Source organism: Eurypyga helias, unplaced genomic scaffold, assembly GCF_000690775.1.
Source record: "Eurypyga helias isolate BGI_N326 unplaced genomic scaffold, ASM69077v1 scaffold15201, whole genome shotgun sequence".
Taxonomy (NCBI): Eukaryota; Metazoa; Chordata; class Aves; order Eurypygiformes; family Eurypygidae; genus Eurypyga; species Eurypyga helias.
Window position 1 is genome coordinate 79,882 of NW_010232863.1, and position 18,159 is coordinate 98,040.

The following is an 18,159-nucleotide window of genomic DNA, read 5'->3' on the forward strand; positions in this document are numbered from 1 at the left end:
GGCATTAACAGCCCACCTGGGCATCCCCTGCAGCACAGAGATACCTTTTACTGGGATAGGATTTCAGTGCTTAGGAAGAGCTCTCCATCAGCATGTTCAGATAAATTTCATACCTCTCTTACAGATTATTTACACACTGTACAGAGAATTTGGACAACACGTTGATTGATATACCTAGCTCATTTTGGTGCTTTCCCATCAGTCTCATTCTCTTGTTTATTCATACTTGAATGGAAAGCTGTAGTGGCTCTGTCTTTCCTCTGTGTGGGTACAGCCTCTAGCACAGTGGGGTTTAAGTGTGGGACTAATGCTTCTAGATGCTACAGTAATGCAAATAAATAACTGCCAGTGAAACCCTGGCCTCTAGACACCTATATCATACTGTGAGTGCTGATTTGCCTTTTAACTTTATCAGCCTCTTGAAGACTTGGAAGCATTTCTTGCTATAGAGGAAATGTCCATACTGTGAAAGCAGTGGTGCCAAATCATTTCCCCAAATCACTTCCCCTCTGGGTGGTAAAGTGCATTTTTCTGTTTTATTTTCATTCCATCATATTCTCTATCTCAAGAGAAAGTTTTTGGGCTTTTTTTCCCTCTCATCTGCAGTTTAATTTCCACATTATTTAGTTTAAGACAAGGTAACTTCATACACTGTGGAAGTGTTTCCTACACCCCATTAGCGATTAATACCAATAAAGCTAAAGACAGTCTTAGAGGATAAATGACAGATACCAACCAATGAGATTTCCTGCAACAGTTTTAAAAGCTAATGATCCTTGAAATGTATAAAAATAAATTGCTTCATTAAAAACTATTTTACAAAATAATTTCTTCCTAGCAGCATATTTTCTTCAGAACAGTTCCCCCGTGTAACTACACCTGGGTAGTAAAATTTGATTCAGCACTGTTCGCATGGGGCCACAGTCAGATGCCCTGTTTATGCCTTTGTCTCTGTGCCTCATGGGAGGGCAGGTTTGAGGCTTAAAATTAGACATGTTAAAGGCAAGTCTGTTGAAGTTTACTTTTTGCCCAAAGGAGAAAGTGCCCTTCTTTCTGGACAGCAACAAGCATGTTTAAACATGAGTGAGAGAGCTCTACTTTAGATGGTATAATGCTTTTGAGTCATACACATGGCTGAAACCACAGCCATTCTGCTCGAATTAAAGAGAACTACACCAAGAATGCGTAATAATTAGGTTAGTGTGTAATACACCATCCATGTCAACAGCATCTGCCACAAAGGTTGATTGAAATGTACTCGTCCTCCAAACATTGTGCTCCCTGTTAGAGCTCCTCAACTGCTTCATTACTGTCCTGTCATACATGACTCCACAGAAATCTGCAGAAAATTAGAGCAAAGACGACGTATAAATCTGCCCTGGTTTAGCATAGCTGGTAACTTCAGTGGAGGCAAACCACCCACATAAACATAAAGATGAGAGATCCCTGTCCTAATGAGGATGAATTACAAATGAAAGCCTGTTGTGGGAATGCTCTGGGTTTTTTCAAGTTGTCTGTTGTTGTTTAGTTTGAAGAGGCACAATGCTTTTGAGCTATGAGTGTTTATCAAATTAACCACAGATTATTTTTACTTTTGGTTTTGAATTATTTAATGAATAAGGAAATGTTCTGCTGGCGACCTCATTTGCATCAGTGCATTTCAGTGCTTTTGCTGTAGGTGTAGGAACAAGGTCAGTTTGGGCGTGACAGAGGTAGTTGACTTGATGCATGAGGGAGTTGGAAAGGTGGCTGAGGCTCATTTAATACTGCAGTGTGCCAGGCTGGGTGCAGCAGGTCACTTGACTGTGTTTCAGAGTGACAGGTCCACGGAGGCTGCGTCCAGTGCCCGTTGGGCAGCTTTGAAGCCCTAAGCCAAGAGCTGTAGGAGTCTGCGGGCTGCCATCCCCCACCAAAGGCGCTGCTTGGAGGACCATGTAGATCTGCTGTGCGCATGCAGTCCGTTGTTAACATAGCCCTCCAAGCCAGAAGAAAGGGGGATGGCCCAGCCAAAAGTGTCAGTTGCTTCTGCCGTGCAGGATTGTCCGTGGGTGGCTTCTCTGGCCAAGCAGAGTCAGTCCCATCAGCTTGGGCTGACAAAAGCTTGCACTTGCTGACTTGGCGAGGAAATGGTGGGACAGCCCTCTCACAGGCACTTGAGGTATCTCGGCTGGGTAGCAAGGGGCAGGGAAAAACACTAATTTTCTAAACCGAATCAACTAAACTTACTGAGAGCTGCAGGTTGTGTAATCCTTCTCCAGGGGAATTTACTTCCTGGTTTTGCCACTGATGTTGGTAGGAGCGGGATCTGGGCGTGAAAAAGTTCTGTGCTCATGAACATGTAGAAGCTGTTTTAGAGGTGCTGCCATGTGCACTTTCACATTCTCTTAGTTGTTAAAAAAGCATGTTTTAAAAACGCTGCAGGCAGCCAGAACTTCTGCATCACGTCCTTCCCTTCTGGGATGCAGTTTGGGACTCTCTCAGGGAAGGGCTGAGTTAGACCCTCTCCCAGCAGGGCAGGGTGGTGCTGATACAAGATAATGGCAGAGTGAACAAACCATCACAGTCAGACAGGAGCATCGGGTGTATGTCACTCTTTCTAACACTAGCTAGAGTGACAGATGAACCCCTCCAGCATTTTGATGTGCTGTGTCTTACCCTGTTTTTACTTTTTTTTTAAAAATCGATGTAGTTACTTGGATGTAACTGCTGTAACTGCCATTACGGCTACAGTACTGGCTCTGCGAGCATGCTTTGTGCCACTCTGTCCTGAGCAGGAATAGTCATACTTGGACAAGCATTTTGTCAGGCTAGAAAGTCTTATATAGTCTCAGGTGTCTGAAGGTTCTTGTTACGTCATCTGAAGCATGTGGGTTGTTACTGGTCAAGCCAAGCCACAGTCATCCTTCAAAGAACAGAATTTGATTATCTAGGAGAGCAAAAGAAGGGATGGGAAATATCATGTTAAGATACACTTGGGAAATAAAATTACTTAAAAAGGAACATTCAGAAAGAGGAATGTGTAGATTCTGTGTTTGTTTTAAGATCTCCCACCCCCCAAAAGAAAAAAAAAAAAGAAAATGTAAATGGAAAAAACCTGATTTTCCCCTGACAGGACACTACGACGTCTGTGCGGATAGGTCTGATGATGGAAGAAATGATCTTCAACCTTGCAGATACACATCTGTTCTTTAATGACCTGGAGGTATGTAGCCGCTTATGTTATTTACCATCTCTTTTTTTAATTGTTTGCATCTGGTCTACCAACTTGTTTTTCTGGCCAAGAAACTTTCATTTTTGACCCCCAAGTAATGGTCCTTAGATGGCTTATTGGAAGCATGCTTCATTGTGTCCCTTTGACATCTTCATTCTCTTAAGGAATTTTTTTCTAAATATGCAGTAACAATGATGGCTTTTGGCAGTTTTACTAAATCTAATAATAAGGACATTGCTGCTGTTCCTCCTGAAATTTGCTATTTAATAATTTTATTAAGCTAAATTAGCATAGATCCTATGGGGCAGGTAGCAATTAGCTATGAGCCAGTGCAGAGGTTTTAAAAATGGTCTCTGTTCTTCAGGAAGCTCTGTTTGCACACAGAGACGGGGCAGGAGGACTGCTCAAGCTCAGGCACACTGCAGGATGGAACTGGCAGTTTCAACAGAAAAGATCACGAGGAAAAATCCTTCCCATTTTTGGCATGGTTAGGTCTGACCATGCTTTACACAACGTGAAAATCCTTCTGAACGGATGGTAAAATTGCAGCAAAGTGATGCTAGCAGAATGCTGTCACCAGCTGAGAAACAGCTGTATGGGACTGATGAAAAGTTGTTTGTATTTGCAATTGGTAGAAATAGCCTGAATGAGTCACAAAGAGAGAAAGATGGGTTGGTGCTGTGGGCACCTTGGAGTCAGGGTACTGCTCAGAGGCGGTTGGAGGAAAAGATGTGGCATCCCTGGGCAGACTTTTGTGGTCTTTTTCTTCACTTGAAAAGGAAGAATTTGTTTCTGTGCCAGATGAAATAAGAGAACTTTTTCTGTGCCTGATGAATTCAGCAAGAACTTCTGGTTCCCTCACAGCTTAATTGCACGGTGGTCCTCTGCATTATAGGAGGTACATCCTTTCCTGCCACCTCTCTGCTTACAACTGAGGTTTCAGTTGCTGAGAATTCTAATTTCCTTTCAAAGACAAGTAGTGGGTAGCACCTAAACTGACGGACTTTCCTCTTTCAGCTTTTTTCAAAGAGGGAGTTGGTGATGAGGTTGAAAGTGCAAAGTGAAAAAATCCTTCTTTTAGAAATCAAAAAAAATGAGAGCTGCTGTCTGGGAGTCCGGGGTGCTATATAAGTAATGATAATATTGAATACACAACCAGCACTTTTCACCTCAACATGTGGTGCAACAAAGCTCCATGTCCTGCACAAAGCCACACTCCAGAAACCCTCTGCCTATCCAGACTTTTGCAAGAATATAAGTTGGCAAATCATTTTAAGACAAGTTTTCTCCTTGTTTAACTTACCACTCTAAAACATGAAATTAATTAGTAGCAAGTTTTCTGGCCTCAGTCACATTCTGCACATTTATAAGTCAGTAGCAGCTTTGGCTTCTAGAGGCAGAGTCCTTAGGTAATTTTTGATTCATATGGCCTCTCAAGTTCTTCTTCAGCTACTTCAGTACAGCGAAGTCTTTAAATGTAAAAGGTTGTTAAGTTGTGGGGTTTTTTTCTTTTGTGGTTTCTAGACATTAAGGAAACAAAAGCTAAACAAAAATCTGGATTTAGCTGAGCCTTTTCAATGAAAAATATGAGGGATGAGGGACAATTCAAGAGAAGTAAATGCTCTTTACAGAATTTCACTGTCCAGCAAAAGCCATTTCAGTTTGGAAGAACTTGCAACAGCAGAGTCAATCCATCGCTGTTGATTAACCACCCTACGTTTTCATTTAGGATGATAAATAAAAGTCAGGTTTGAGTATGCACAAAGTGATGTTTAAGGATCATACATCACCAAGTGTTAGGCTTAAAAAAATGTAGTGAATTATAGTCTTAAAAAAAAGAGATTAATAAAAAACAAGCACAGAAGCTGGTTCAGTTCTAGACCCACAGGCATTACCATATACGTTAGCACCATCATGTGGTATAACTCCAGCCTGTGCAAGATGAAATAAGCTAAAACCTCACAGGGCTGAAATCTTCTGTGTCGGGGCAGGGTGAAAGAAGCTGTAACTGAGAAAGCAGTAGGATTGTCACCCCATTCGAGACCAAAGCAAGAGAGCTCTTCCTCAGAAATGCTAAACATAGCAAAACTTTGGCACAAAGCCGTAGCCAGGTTCAGGCACGCTGGGGGGGCCCAGCAGACTGAGCCAACCAGAGTGTGGCTGGCCTCCCTCCTGACAGCAGGAGCAGGGGGAGAAGGGAGGAAATGTTGCCCATCCTTGCCAGGGAGGCAGGTCGGACAAGGAGACCAGGATGGTTTCTTTTGCTGGCTGCAGTTTTCAGTGCTGTGCAGAGCAGAAGGTGCTGCCCAGGGTGTAAAGTCCTCTTGAAGCATTCCCAGAAAGTGCCTGATGAGGATGAAACATTTGAACACAGGTACAGCAAGGTTTGCACAGGCCTTGGTAGCATGTGTGTGATCCTCCTTAGTCTGGTGAGGATGTGATTTCACCAAAAAAATGGCTTCAAAGTCTGAGAGAGGAGCCTAAACTGGAATACTCCATTTTTCTATCAAAAACTGATTCTGAGACTCTGCTGTTAGCCAGGCCTTTATGTGTTTTCAGGGTTGACCCAGCAGGGACTCAGGCAGTTGTTTCCTGGACGCATTTTTTCCTGCTATGCTCAGGAGTGGGAAACTTGGATGTGTGAAAAGGCAAGCCAGCAGATCCATTCAGATAACCTGCTTCAGCCCATCCTCTCTTAGTGCTGCAGCCTAGTAGAGAGGCCAGTTTCCCATTCAATTCATCCCAAACCTCAGGCTACTTGAATGGAAGGAGGCTGATCGCTGGTCCATAGGGCAGGCAGGTGACTGGAGAAGCCTCAGACCTAGACTCCTACCAAACACGTTCAGTCTTTTTACAGAAAGGGATTCTCTGTCACCAGGTTAATGCTGATTCAGGGCAGGGGAGGAGGTCGATGCTTGTTGAAGCACAGCTTAGTGGCGTGCCTGCCCCACAGCCAAGGAATCAAGGCACCAAACCTTGACACAGGCAGCCGATGTGTCACAGTTGCAGGACATGCAGCGACACAAACGCAGCCCCACTCTGCAGGCTGTTAGCAACGTAACCCAGGTAATCCAGGCCTCTGCTTGCTGAGCCACGCGTTGAAATCGTACAGGTGGGGGTTTGCCACACTAATGCATCTGCTCACGTGGCACGCACATGCCTGTCGACCACATCATCTCTGCTTGCAGTTGCAACAGTACAGGCAGTAAGTCCCTACGGTCTGCAAGCGTGGGCCATACAGGGTGTTGTGTACGAAGGGCTCTGATCACACTGCAGAATATGTGGGCAAACATTCACTTGAAAGGAGGTAGTCTCACTCTCTGTTCCCCTTTTGGAAAATCGGGGAGAAAAGGAGCTGCCCAAGGCTACAGACCACAGTGAAGTTAAAATACAAACTCTGGGCTTTCCAGGGTTGTGCTTTGTCTTCCAGATGCCTTTTGTTCACAGTGCCACGCTGGCTAAAGACCAGTACCTTCCTTCCACCCCAGTCCTGCTGGAGGTGATGCTGCCTAGCGCTCTGGAGAATAGGTATTAAGGACAGAGAGACTGACAAGGGGAGAGGAATTAACAAACAAGGGGATTAGTGTGTTTACAAGCTACTGCCTTTCAGAGCCATCCCTGGAGGTTTTGTGTTCTGGGAAATGTTAACCCCCATTTCTAATGAGGGATGCAAGCTTGACCCATCCGTGAATCCACGAGGTGTTTAAAAATCTCCAGCACAGTCCTGGTACACAAATGGACAACCTGTGTGTTAGTAAGGAGGTTTGATATGTGTGTGAGACACACCTTGAGAGTATTCAGAGGGAGCGTAAGTGATAACAGGAGCTTCTCCATGTGTGCTCAGAACAGCTCGTATTTCACAAGGAGGCAGCAGTGGCTTTCAACCAGCCTGCGGTACCATTGCAAAGCTGCAAGAGCTCAGGCTCCTTCACGTGCAGGTACAGGGGGCCCGTCCCACCCGGAGACAGGTTGTGTAGCACAGACTGACCTGAAGATATCACAATAGTAAGAAGAGTTCAGTTCCCAGAGTTTTGAGGGTTGACTGAGGTCTTACACTTCAGGCTCCGTTGCAGGCTGTGCGTGGCTTACGTCATTTACCTCTGAGATCCAAGACTATAATTGCATAAAGTCAGCAGATGTGAAAACTGGGATACATCCCCGCTGCAGACTTCCATTTGAACAATCTGGACCTTCTTTTCAGCCCAGATATCCTGCTTTGATTCCCTACTTGCTGAAATTTCAAGGAAATTCTACAAGAATGAAAAATTAGTCTCGTAACCAAGTAGTAAAACATGGTCCACATTCTTCCTTTAACCAGCTTCCCTGTGTTTCACCCAGTAACACGATAGGCTCAGCCGGCAGACTATGAGGTAGCGTCTCACCAAGTGTCACGGTATTTTATGAAGTTAGAAATGTGATAGCTACTGTTGTCACACTTCAGTGTACAGAACAATTCATTCACAAATGAGAAAACCAGATCCCTCCACAAATACCTTTCGCCTGACTTAATGGCCTGCATCATACAACTGGGGTGGAGTGGGCTGCATCAGTACTATCCCAGCATGGCTCACAACAGCCATTGAGAGGGAGGCTTAAAAAATGATGGGAGCAGAGGAGAGAGAGAGGTGCCAGCAGAGATCTGCTGTTCAGCCCCGTGGCTCCAGTTATATACAGAAATTTACACCCCCGTGATAGGTTGATAAGAGGACTGGTGAGAGAACAAGGTAAAATTGTGTGTCTTTTTGAGATCTGTCTAAATAAATACTGCAGGAAGTTCTTGTCCATAATAATGAGATTATCTGTGGCATTTTGCCATTGATAGCAAGTTTGGTTACTTGTTTGGAGATTTTTTTTTTTTTTTTTTTTGAAAGGGGCTAAAGTAATTCATAAAACTCCTAACTGTGAAAGGAAAGTGAGACAAATTCCGTGGTTTACAGAATGCTGAAGTGGTGAAGAATAACCGTACCTTGGGTAGCTGCCATTCTTCTCACTTCCGGTGTCCTGTTGGACTAAGTGCTTCTATCTCTGTTGAAAAATCAGCCAGAACAAAAGATAGTGTTCATCAGCTTGAAGACTTTCCTTTTGTTCTTAACCTGCAAGGGTCACGGAGAAAGGAGATTTAAGGTGGTGGGAGAAGCTTCCTGATTTTTTTCGTTCTAATATTAATTCTAAGACTAGGAAAGAAACCAAAGGAATAACATTTCTCAAATTTTTGAGGCAAGGCCTCCACCATTGAAACAATGAAGAGTTCTGGAAGATAAGATCTGGAGTACATACTTCATGCAGGCTGAGTTCCAAGTATATATTCTGGTTAAATTTCCTGTGCATAGATTTCCTCACTACTGACACACAGTATTCCTTAACTCTGCCTCTGGCTGGGGCTATGGAAGGGTGATGCCTTCAGTTCTTCAGCCCAGCTTCTCTGCACATCAAAGGAAGCTCAGCCCCCTCAGAAGGAACTGTGAAAACACCAGCAGGACAAGCATCTCTGGAAATATCTTTGGGACAGATCTTCTCCCTTTGTAATTATGTGGGCATACACCTCCTGTCCAAAGCAGTATTCTCACAGGGGGAGAGGCTGCCAAATCTCTGCCTTATCATGCATACGAAGTTTAAAAACCACAGTTTTCCTGGCTAAAACACAAGCATTTCTCTCCCTCCTGTCTGCATAAGGAGTTTCACTTACTGTATTATTCAAGAGCTGTTGTCTGAGATAACAGATCACACACATACTCTGTCTATTCATATTTTGTGCAACTGCTTGTTCCTAACAATTAGCTGACTAGACTATGCCAGACAATACTAGCAATATGTAAGATCTTATCTCCTTACTAGTACCCTTAAAGTAATTTTTCATTATATTCTTTCAAAATTTATTTCAAAGCATTTACTTACTGCTGTATTTTTTTTTCATACGCTTCTCAGGACTGTGACCAGATCCACATAGATGATGTATCATCGGATGATAACGGTCAGGATCTAAGGTACGGCTCTCCAGACTGGAAGCTACAGGTCAGGTAGTCCCCAGCTGTTTGAAAATAGCAGGGGGCTGGTCAGTGATGTAAAATAACATTCTCAGCCACCTGCCCTCTCCCCTCCCTGGCTCCATGCTGTCTGCATTTATTAAGCACACAGAGAGTCCCCTTTGTCACATTAATATGCCTGTGCCTACTTGTCAAGCCCTGACCATACTGAGTTTTGAACCATTCTGGGAAAGAGGTCTAAAACGAGGTTGAACTCTGGTCAGCCTAGTAGTAGTTTCTGATAGGATTTGGCCAGCCAGTTGGCACAGGCGTAGCTGAAATGCTGCAAAACCAGATTGGAAGGTTTCCCACTGCCCAGCCTGTAGCGGGTGGGCTGCGTAGTGAGGTTGTGGACCTTGCCATGTCAGAGCCTGGTAGAAACTTGTACCAAAACTGTAACAAACATTATTAAATATCTGTGTAGTTTAGATCAGCATGTACATAAAAACTACTTCTGTACACATACATCTGCCTTTCCCAAAGAGTTGTCTGTGGGGTCATGGCAATTGGCTCAAGAATGAAATGTGCAGAGCTCATATAGAGGCAGGATTGCTTCTTTTGGAGAAACTGCCTGTTTAAGATGTTTGTGGAGCTGTCACTTGCCCCCAGTTCATTGTGATAATTACTATACAGTTGCTTTGCAATATTAACTTGTTTAAAAACACTCCAAAGTTCACGTTTCAGGCAGTTTAGGCTCCTGTAATTAATTTCTTAATTTTTTTCTTGATCTGCTGTGTGCTCGGAGCCTGTTTAGTGATACAGCCAAGCAGTCAGAAGAAGTAACACCAGAATTTCCCCCTTTAGGATTTGAGTGTTTCTGCAGTTACCTTAGCAGCCTGGGTGAGAGGCAGGTGAGGGGTTTCAGTGACCTGAGGACATTCAGGTTTGTGGTCCAGAGAACCTCAGAATTGGCAGGTAGTGCAAAAGTAGCCTGTGCTGGGTTTACACTAAGAACATTTTTTAAATCTGTTCCAGTGTCTGGGCAAGAGATGAACTCCAGTGCTGTACAGTGTGTCCAGCGTACATCTCTGCTGCCACTTCTCAACGCATTTCCATAGTTTCCCCTCCTCACTGGCACTGTATGGACTGTGCTTACACTGACCTCTCCCCTTCCCTTTCCCAGCACATACAACTTCTCCGCAGATGGCTTTCACAGTTCAACTGCCAGTGCAAACCTGTGTCTGGGCTCGGGCGTTCATGGGGGAGTTGACTGGATGAGGAAATTAGCATTCCGCTACCGTCGGGTGAAAGAGATGTACAACACCTACAAAAACAATGTAGGGGGTAAGTGCCTGTGGCCAGGCAACAAGCCTGCCTTTCGTCTTCCCAAATACTTCTGACCCGGCTAGGGACGTGCTATGGAGGAGGTGAGAGAGCATTGTGATGAGAATGCTTCGCACTGAGCTGAGCTAGTGTTTCAGCAGTCATCTTAAACAGGGTTCTGCACAGGGTTTGCAGGAGATGCGTGTAAATATACCTGGTTTAGTGGTTGGAGAAGGACTCAGGTGTGAGAGTGGGGCTTTATTTTGTATTTTCTTTGGCAAGAAAGCAGCCATCTCCAATTTTCAAAAATGTTTAGTAAGCAAGCAAAGAGTTCAAAACTAATATGCTTCTTTTTAACATGGCTGTTCTGTCTGAAGGCATTCTTATATCCTAACTGCTTTGTTTAACTCCCACAAAGTGATACCACCAGGTATCGGGATGCTGTGGGTTCCTTCATCTCAGCTAGTTCCAGACAGTTCTTCCCATAGGCTGCTCTGCTCTCTTTTAGAACATCAGTGCCAGGTCTCTGCCTAGTAAGAGAAAGAAGCAAAACTCAGATTATCACTACAACCTTTTTTTTCTTGGTTGAAGGAATAGCCTACCCACATGTCCTGGAAGTGGGGCATACCTTGTCAGGGAAACAAAACCATCCTGGCTTCAGATGTCTCTCAGTTCAGGCCACTACCCAGTGGTGGTGACCTGGGCCAAGAGGAGGGTAGGGGGAGAGATAGTATGCAGAAAACAGACAGGAGCCCTTTGGCATTCTACCTACAAAGCCAGGCAACTCCCTTTTTGTGCTTCTGCAAAGATGCTTTCCCTGCTTACAGGTTTAATAGGAGCTCCTAAGAGGGAAACCTGGCTGCAGTTAAGAGCAGAACTTGAAGCGCTGACTGATCTCTGGCTCACACATGCTCTGAAGGCGCTGAATTTGATACATTCCCGGTAAGAACAGCTTAAAGAATTGCCTGCAGGCTTGATCCAGGATCTCCTTTGCTTTCCTTTTTTTCTCCTTCTAAACAAATTGAGACACATTTATAGGACTTTGCTGGCCAAGCCTGTGGGAGGCCAGTCTGCACATGTTTGCCAGACTTGCATTATGAAGGGTTGGGGTGAGCTTCAGATGATGAACTGAGCAAAAGAAAAAACAGTCCTTTTCCTTGCCTGCCTCATCTGTGGCACACTTTTCATGTGAGCAGGTGTACAAGAGGGTAGAAAAGGGAGAAAAGGGCCTGTCCCTGAACTTGTTCACTCGGACAATGCCCAGCATGGACATCACAACACGGTGTTTAAATTCCTGCAAATTAGATCCTGGCATGCATGCAGTAAGGATGCATCCCTGCTTCTAGTTTGGTTGATGGGGGTTTTTTTCATTCTACTGAGATGATAAAGAGACATTACCAGTATTCGTATCACCTGCCCCTAGCTGCATTATCTCCCAGTGGCTAGGGACCTTCCAGTTCCAAGAAAGGTTTTCTTCCTGCCACCTTTCAGTCTAGAGTTTGCCACTTCTACTAACCTTTGTTTTCTAGGCCTAACTGTGTGAATGTCTTGGTCACCACAACTCAGCTTATACCAGCTCTTGCTAAAGTGCTTCTCTATGGACTGGGCACTGTCTTCCCTATTGAAAACATTTACAGTGCAACAAAAACAGGTAAGAGCAAACTTAACTCAGGCCTCACCAAAGGTAGATTGAAGTTTTGTCCCTAAGTCAGGCACATCAATCCAACCCGATCGCAACAAGCAATGTATGAGCTTTATCCTTAGCTCTGTGTTCACACATCTCTAATTCACCCACACTTACGCTAGTGCAGACTGGGGGGAAAAAAAATAATCAAAGTCTTCCCCAGTGTCTCCATGGGGGAGTGAGCCTGAAAAATACCCACCCTATGGAGCAGCTGCTGTATCTGGGATTCTCAGCTGCACCCAGCTGGGAGGACGGGCTGGTCGGACCTGTTACGTACAGAAACAGTTTGGATCCTCCTGTTCTTGCAAATGTGCTGAATGAGCTGTGTGAGTAATAAATACTGCTAGGGTTGACTTGGGGCTTTTTTTGTGTTCTGTCCTTTCTGGTGTGAGTGTTTGAACCTCTGAGGTTTGCATTTTCATGTCTTCACTGCAACCAGAATGAACAGAAGAGGGCTTTTGAAACTGAGTAACATGAGAATCACATCAGTCTACCAACTGTCGGTCTAATCAGTGGATCCAAGTCACAAAGCTTATGGAAAACTGGCAGCACGTGTAAGTCCTTGGCTGATGAATAAAACGCTAGTAGCTGTCATAAGACAGAGAGAATCCACCTCAGGTGAAGAGTCAGTTAAGTTCTAATTTCAGAAGAAAACAAGGAATGTAGCATCAAGTTCAGTTATGTCCCAACTCCAGATCCAGTACCGGAATGTTAGCCCCACCTACTGTATGAGTCCAGATTAAAAAACGTGTCTTCTCTTCTGTTAAAAAAAATGCTTTGAAAGAATAATGCAAAGGTTTGGAAGGAAAGCCGTGTACATTGTAATAGGAGATGGTGTTGAAGAGGAACAGGGAGCAAAAAAGGTACAGTTCGTGGATGCCATGCCAGGTTCTTCCAAGTTTTCAATTCAATGACCTTTTATTTACTTAAGCATTTAGCAAAGCTCTCTCCATTTGAAACAGTTTACAATTGGTCTCGTTTCTTAACATGCAAAATACTCAACAGCCTGCGAGAAAATCCCTACTGTAACTGCCCCCACCTGGCAGCTAGTGCCATTCCTCAGGTAGTTGCTGTGTCACATGTTCCAGGGATCATTCTTGCTTAATAAAGATGGCTTTAAACACATGAAAAAGAAAACTCCAGTGTGTGATCTCAGGTAAGCAAGCAGGGTGAATTTCTGATCTACAGGCTGCTTTTGTAAATTCCAAATTATTGAAATTAGTTTTGAATTACTAGAATATGCATCTATATGCACATGTATGTACTGAGATCATAGCTTGTAACTTCATGAGAGTGACTACTGAAGGGACTGCTACTGAGTTGCTGCCTTTATCAATGATGTATGGATCAACACGATTCATTTCAAAGCAAATGAAATTGGGAAGATGCACTGAATACAAAGTAGAACAGGAACTGTGAGGGCAGGATGGTGAGGAGTACTGAGCCCCTGGTAATATTTCATGCTCGCTGGATGGATGTGGCCCACTGACAGTAGGTAGCCTTAGAAAGAATTAAATGGCCAAACCTGTGCATCCAGTGGAGTCCTCCAGTCGTTAGTATCCACAGTCCGCTCACTGGGAAATGGGAACTAGGGTCTTAGGGACTAGTTAAAGCTCCTTTGTTTTGGGTAGACTGTAAGAGGAAAGAAGCTGGAACCCCTGAGCTTGCAAGAGATAAATGCAAAATTTGAGAAGACCAAAGCTTGCGTCCTGCTTACAGTGACGGGGGGTGCAGCTGGAGATACAGCAAGGAATACTGTCTGCCCTGCACACCTGTGTCACGGTAGCTGTAGAATCGTGGAGAGCAACAACTGAACACCTGAAGGAAAATAGTCAAGTACATCAACTAAATTGTACAACGTGAGATTTGAACAGCCAAAGTTCTAATTTTCTAAACTTAGGAACAGAAACCTGCCTGGAATCTCTGTTTATTTGGCTTGACAGGAATACAGTTTGTTAATGGCAAGCATTATTTGCAGGATGTCTTTTGTGCATCCTGGGTTTGTGCTCCTGATGGGACTGCAGAAATGTGATTGAGCTGCATTTGCTTCCGGAGCGTTGCACATGAGTTGAGACGCAGGAGCTGATTGCGTGAGGCCCATCTTCAGCAAACTAGCTCATTTTTAACAGGCACACAGATGGCTGATGTGGCCCAGGCGATGTACAAAATACTGCAGCACAGGAACTCGGCTACACAGCCAAATTCTGCGCTGGAGGAGCTGACCTCTCATTCTGAACAAAGATCCTGCAAAGACTTTCCGAGCAAATTTGAGCTCATCAGGTGCACGAGCCCAGGAACAAAGGGATCCCAGCAGATAAGGTGAAAGGCACACCTTCTGTCCCCTGAATTGTATCTTTGGTTGTCTTCAAAGCAGCAGAAACCCTCTTTTTATAGTGTATTTCCCCTGGCCCATGGAAGCAGCAATACTCGGGCCCACCTTGGGAAACCAGCTAAATCTGGAGGTGGTTCTCCAGGTCATGCAGGGTTAAGGAATTGTCAGAGAAGAGTCCACAAGGCATGAGTGGGAGTGAAGTGATAACAGCCTGCTGCTCTTGGCAGCCCAGAGCCGTACTTCAAAGGCAGCGGGTCAGCGCCCACGCTGCATCAAAGGCTGCGAGGGCTCTCTGGCCCGCTGGAGAGGTGGGAAGGTTCAGTGATCCTCTGTGCCAGGATTTCAAGGGCCCTCTTGCTTGCGGCTCCCGGCTGAAGCTGCTCTGCCATTAGTGGAACACATTCTTCGCTGGGATGTCGCCTCCTGTGATTGATGACAGTCATTAGTCAAGGCTTCTACACACCTGAGCTTCAGACCTCAAAAACCAGGGGGAGGAGGCAGAGAGCCTTTCACTGTTTTGCCCACAGCACTGATAGTATCTCTGTTTCAGTGGGTCATTTTTCTTCACCTGTCTGAGGAGTGATAAATCTGTAAATGCTGAACAACAGGAGTGGCTGGGAGGCCGAGTTTTCTTCTCATTTAAGGAAGAAAAATAGACAATTTAATGGAAGGGGTTTAAGAACAACCAGGGGAGGGAGAAGGACATAACTTTTCCCCTTAATGAGAAATTGCAGAGCAATTCCAGCCGCATTCAGGTGTCTGTGTGTGCTTGCTGTCCCTACACACACTGATAAATAGCTTGAAGGAAACGTATTTACCAATAGGCAGCGTAGCAGAGGGAAGCTTGGGTTGTACTTAAACATTAGAGGGGCGTGAATAGACACTGTAAAATAAACATCTGGAACCACTGGAGTTTTTTTACACAGGTAGGTACCCTTGGTCCCTTCATTAGCATCATCTGCCTAGGAAGTATATATTCTCCGAAGCTTTGCCTAAGCTATTTATCCAGAAGCAGTATGGTTACAGTTTAATGTATTTCAGTGATAAAATACTCAGAAATTCTGTTCCCATGCTGGAAGGGGAGTGAGCTCTGTCAGTTAAGGCTTTCTGTATGTGTGTTACTGCATACCTGTTGCTGATGGTACAGAGACTGGCATTTTGGGAGGAAGCTGGGAAAATCACAGTCCCAAATGCTGTTAGAAAATCTAGGTGCAGCTACAGAATGCATCTTCGATGTAAAGTAAATCTGCTTTAACTGTTTTGGATAAGAAACAAATCCAGCTCACCAGAACATACCAAGAAAAGCTCTGTTTAACATCTAAAAGCAAGTTCTAATTATTCTGAGGTTCTCTCTTTGCATTGTGGCCGTTCCCGCTGATGGCAGAACTGTGTCGTAAGGATGCTTGCAGGGTGCTGTTTGTGGCTGACCGGATTACAGTTTCCATCTCTGGCCCCCTGCGTAATTGAACTGCGCTTGGTTCACAGCACTGACAGTTGGTGCTCCATCCGCTTTCTGATGCACGTCTTGTTTTCCTATATTCACAATTTTTGGGACATTAATCAGGGTATTATAAAGAAGATACAGGAGGTCACAGGTACGTGACCTTTCCAGATTTTGTCCAGGTGCTAAGTTTTCAAGTGGAACAGGCTGGTTAGAACTTGGACATATGTATACATGTGCAGATTTATCAGAGGAAATACAAACTGAAAAACAAGGAGGCAGATAGATAGAAGAGAGTCTCTCAAAAACAGGAATTGGGAAAGTTTTTTGGGACAGGCTGTCTTGCAAGCTCTCGCACCTCCGTCTGAGGCAGTAGTGCTACACTGAACGGATAACTGAGCAATGATACCCATTCCTGCCTTTACAGAACAGGCACTGTGACCTACTGTTCTGGTTAACTCGGAAAGGGAATTGCTGGGAAGTGTTTGGACTCTGTGTGGCATTTTATTCTTTTGTTTACATGTTTATAGATTTTAATAACTTCCTTTTACGATAGATATTGTTCACTTGCCTGCGAAGCACTGGCAACAGCTTTCACTAGTGGTGTTTGCCTAAAATTGTTTCTAGAAATACTGTAGTTTCAGAAACATTCCTAATTCATCCACCAAAAGGAAAAATAACTAGGGGAGTAAAGTTTAGTAGCTGTTGCGCTCACAAAGTCAGCCTGCACCCTCCATCGTCTCTGAAGTGGGACACTCCTAAATTGTGGATCATGTGTCTTCCTCTCTTCAGAGGAGAAATATCAGCAAATAGACACTTCCCGCTCCCTTCCCTCCTCCCTCCCTAAGAGGAGCCTCCTTGCCTGTGACACCGTGACAGCCGGGTGGCCCAGGTACACAGCTCTGGTCCTGAGGGTGCAAGCTAAGAAAGTTGTTGTGATCTCAGTATTAAACAAAAACCAAAAAATACCCTCTTTTGGTTTTACTCTAGCACAACATGCCATTCTGGAGAATCTCTTGTCACGCTGACCTGGAAGCTCTTCGGCACGCCTTGGAACTTGAATATTTGTAGCAGACCCCAACATCTTAGCACTGTGAGGGCTTCACTCAAACTATTACATCGGTTCCACCTATTCCTCAACATTTTCTTATTAAAAAAATCCCACAGCAACTGCAGTTTTTCTTTTTTTTGAAGGAGAACCCTCTCAGTGGAAGCCTTTAAGAACTTGCAGCCAAAGAACATTGTGTCAAGTCCTTCTTCCTTTGGACAGAGGAAAAGCCTCCCGATAACTCGCTGGGGATCCTGCAGTTACGTGGTTAAGCCAGACGCGTAGAGCTGTAACTGCCTTTTTGCCACCAACGACAAACCCTCCAAGTCCTGGGTCCACCTGTCAGTTTTCTTGCTTTTGAAAGGGGAAGAGGACACAAAGGCGCCTGCGCCCTACATCACATCCCGCAGGACTTTCAGAAAATAAGAGTGAAACTGTTGATTTTTTTTTTATTGTTATTTTTTTAATTTATGAACTAATCTCATTACTCTGGTATTAAGCTCTGTACCTGTGTTTTTAATCTGGCTTTTTGGGGTGGGAGGGTGTGGGGAAAGTCTTGCCATTCTAAATTAATAGCTCGGTTCTCCAGACCAAACGCTGGGGAAGATCATATCCTGTACATGGGTAGTAAGGACACAGGGTACTGTTGGTAAGAACATAGCTGTGGGTTTCAGTCTTACGTAGATGGTATGCGGGCTCTGCCTGTGTCTACACGGTGCCTTATGCTGCCATCTCGGTTTTGGGGGCTGGGGGAAAAGTACCTTGTGATGAGTGAAAGGCATTAAATAAACACATGTTTACATTTTGGGGGACTAGGTTACCTGCCTGCTCTTCTCTCCAGCCACTCGTGGACCTAGAGGTAGATGCAGAATACGTACTCCCCGGTTCAAGGTGGGCTGAGGCTAGGAGGGCTCTGAACAGAGCCCCTCGGGTGCAAAGCGGATCTGTAGCCAGCTGTTCTGTCTGTTGGTGGGGCAAAGACTGGAGACAGCGACTGTCCAATGGGAGAGAACATGGGCGCTCAGCGCATCCGACTTGTCCTGCAGAGGACGAGGAAGGGCAAGCAAATACTGCAGTTGTGCATGCTTATTTTTATGTAAATAAATGCATCGACAAGCCAGCTTCACCTTTAGGACTCCGGCTGAGCTGGCCCGTTA

General features: G+C 44.7%; 1 protein-coding gene across 1 annotated transcript in view; it reads left to right on the forward strand.

The window, feature by feature from the left end:
• The window catches only part of EYA2 (EYA transcriptional coactivator and phosphatase 2), a 55,694-nt gene extending 38,235 nt beyond the window's left edge, over nt 1–17,459 (forward strand). The window contains exons 9-15 of the mRNA XM_010161541.1: nt 3,113–3,202; nt 9,137–9,195; nt 10,358–10,518; nt 11,325–11,439; nt 12,027–12,151; nt 12,947–13,044; nt 16,945–17,459. Of these exons, the coding sequence (XP_010159843.1) occupies nt 3,113–3,202; nt 9,137–9,195; nt 10,358–10,518; nt 11,325–11,439; nt 12,027–12,151; nt 12,947–13,044; nt 16,945–17,025 (729 nt within the window). The 3' untranslated portion in view covers nt 17,026–17,459. The remainder of the gene's footprint in view (nt 1–3,112; nt 3,203–9,136; nt 9,196–10,357; nt 10,519–11,324; nt 11,440–12,026; nt 12,152–12,946; nt 13,045–16,944) is intronic.
• Nucleotides 17,460–18,159: the final 700 nt, after the last annotated feature.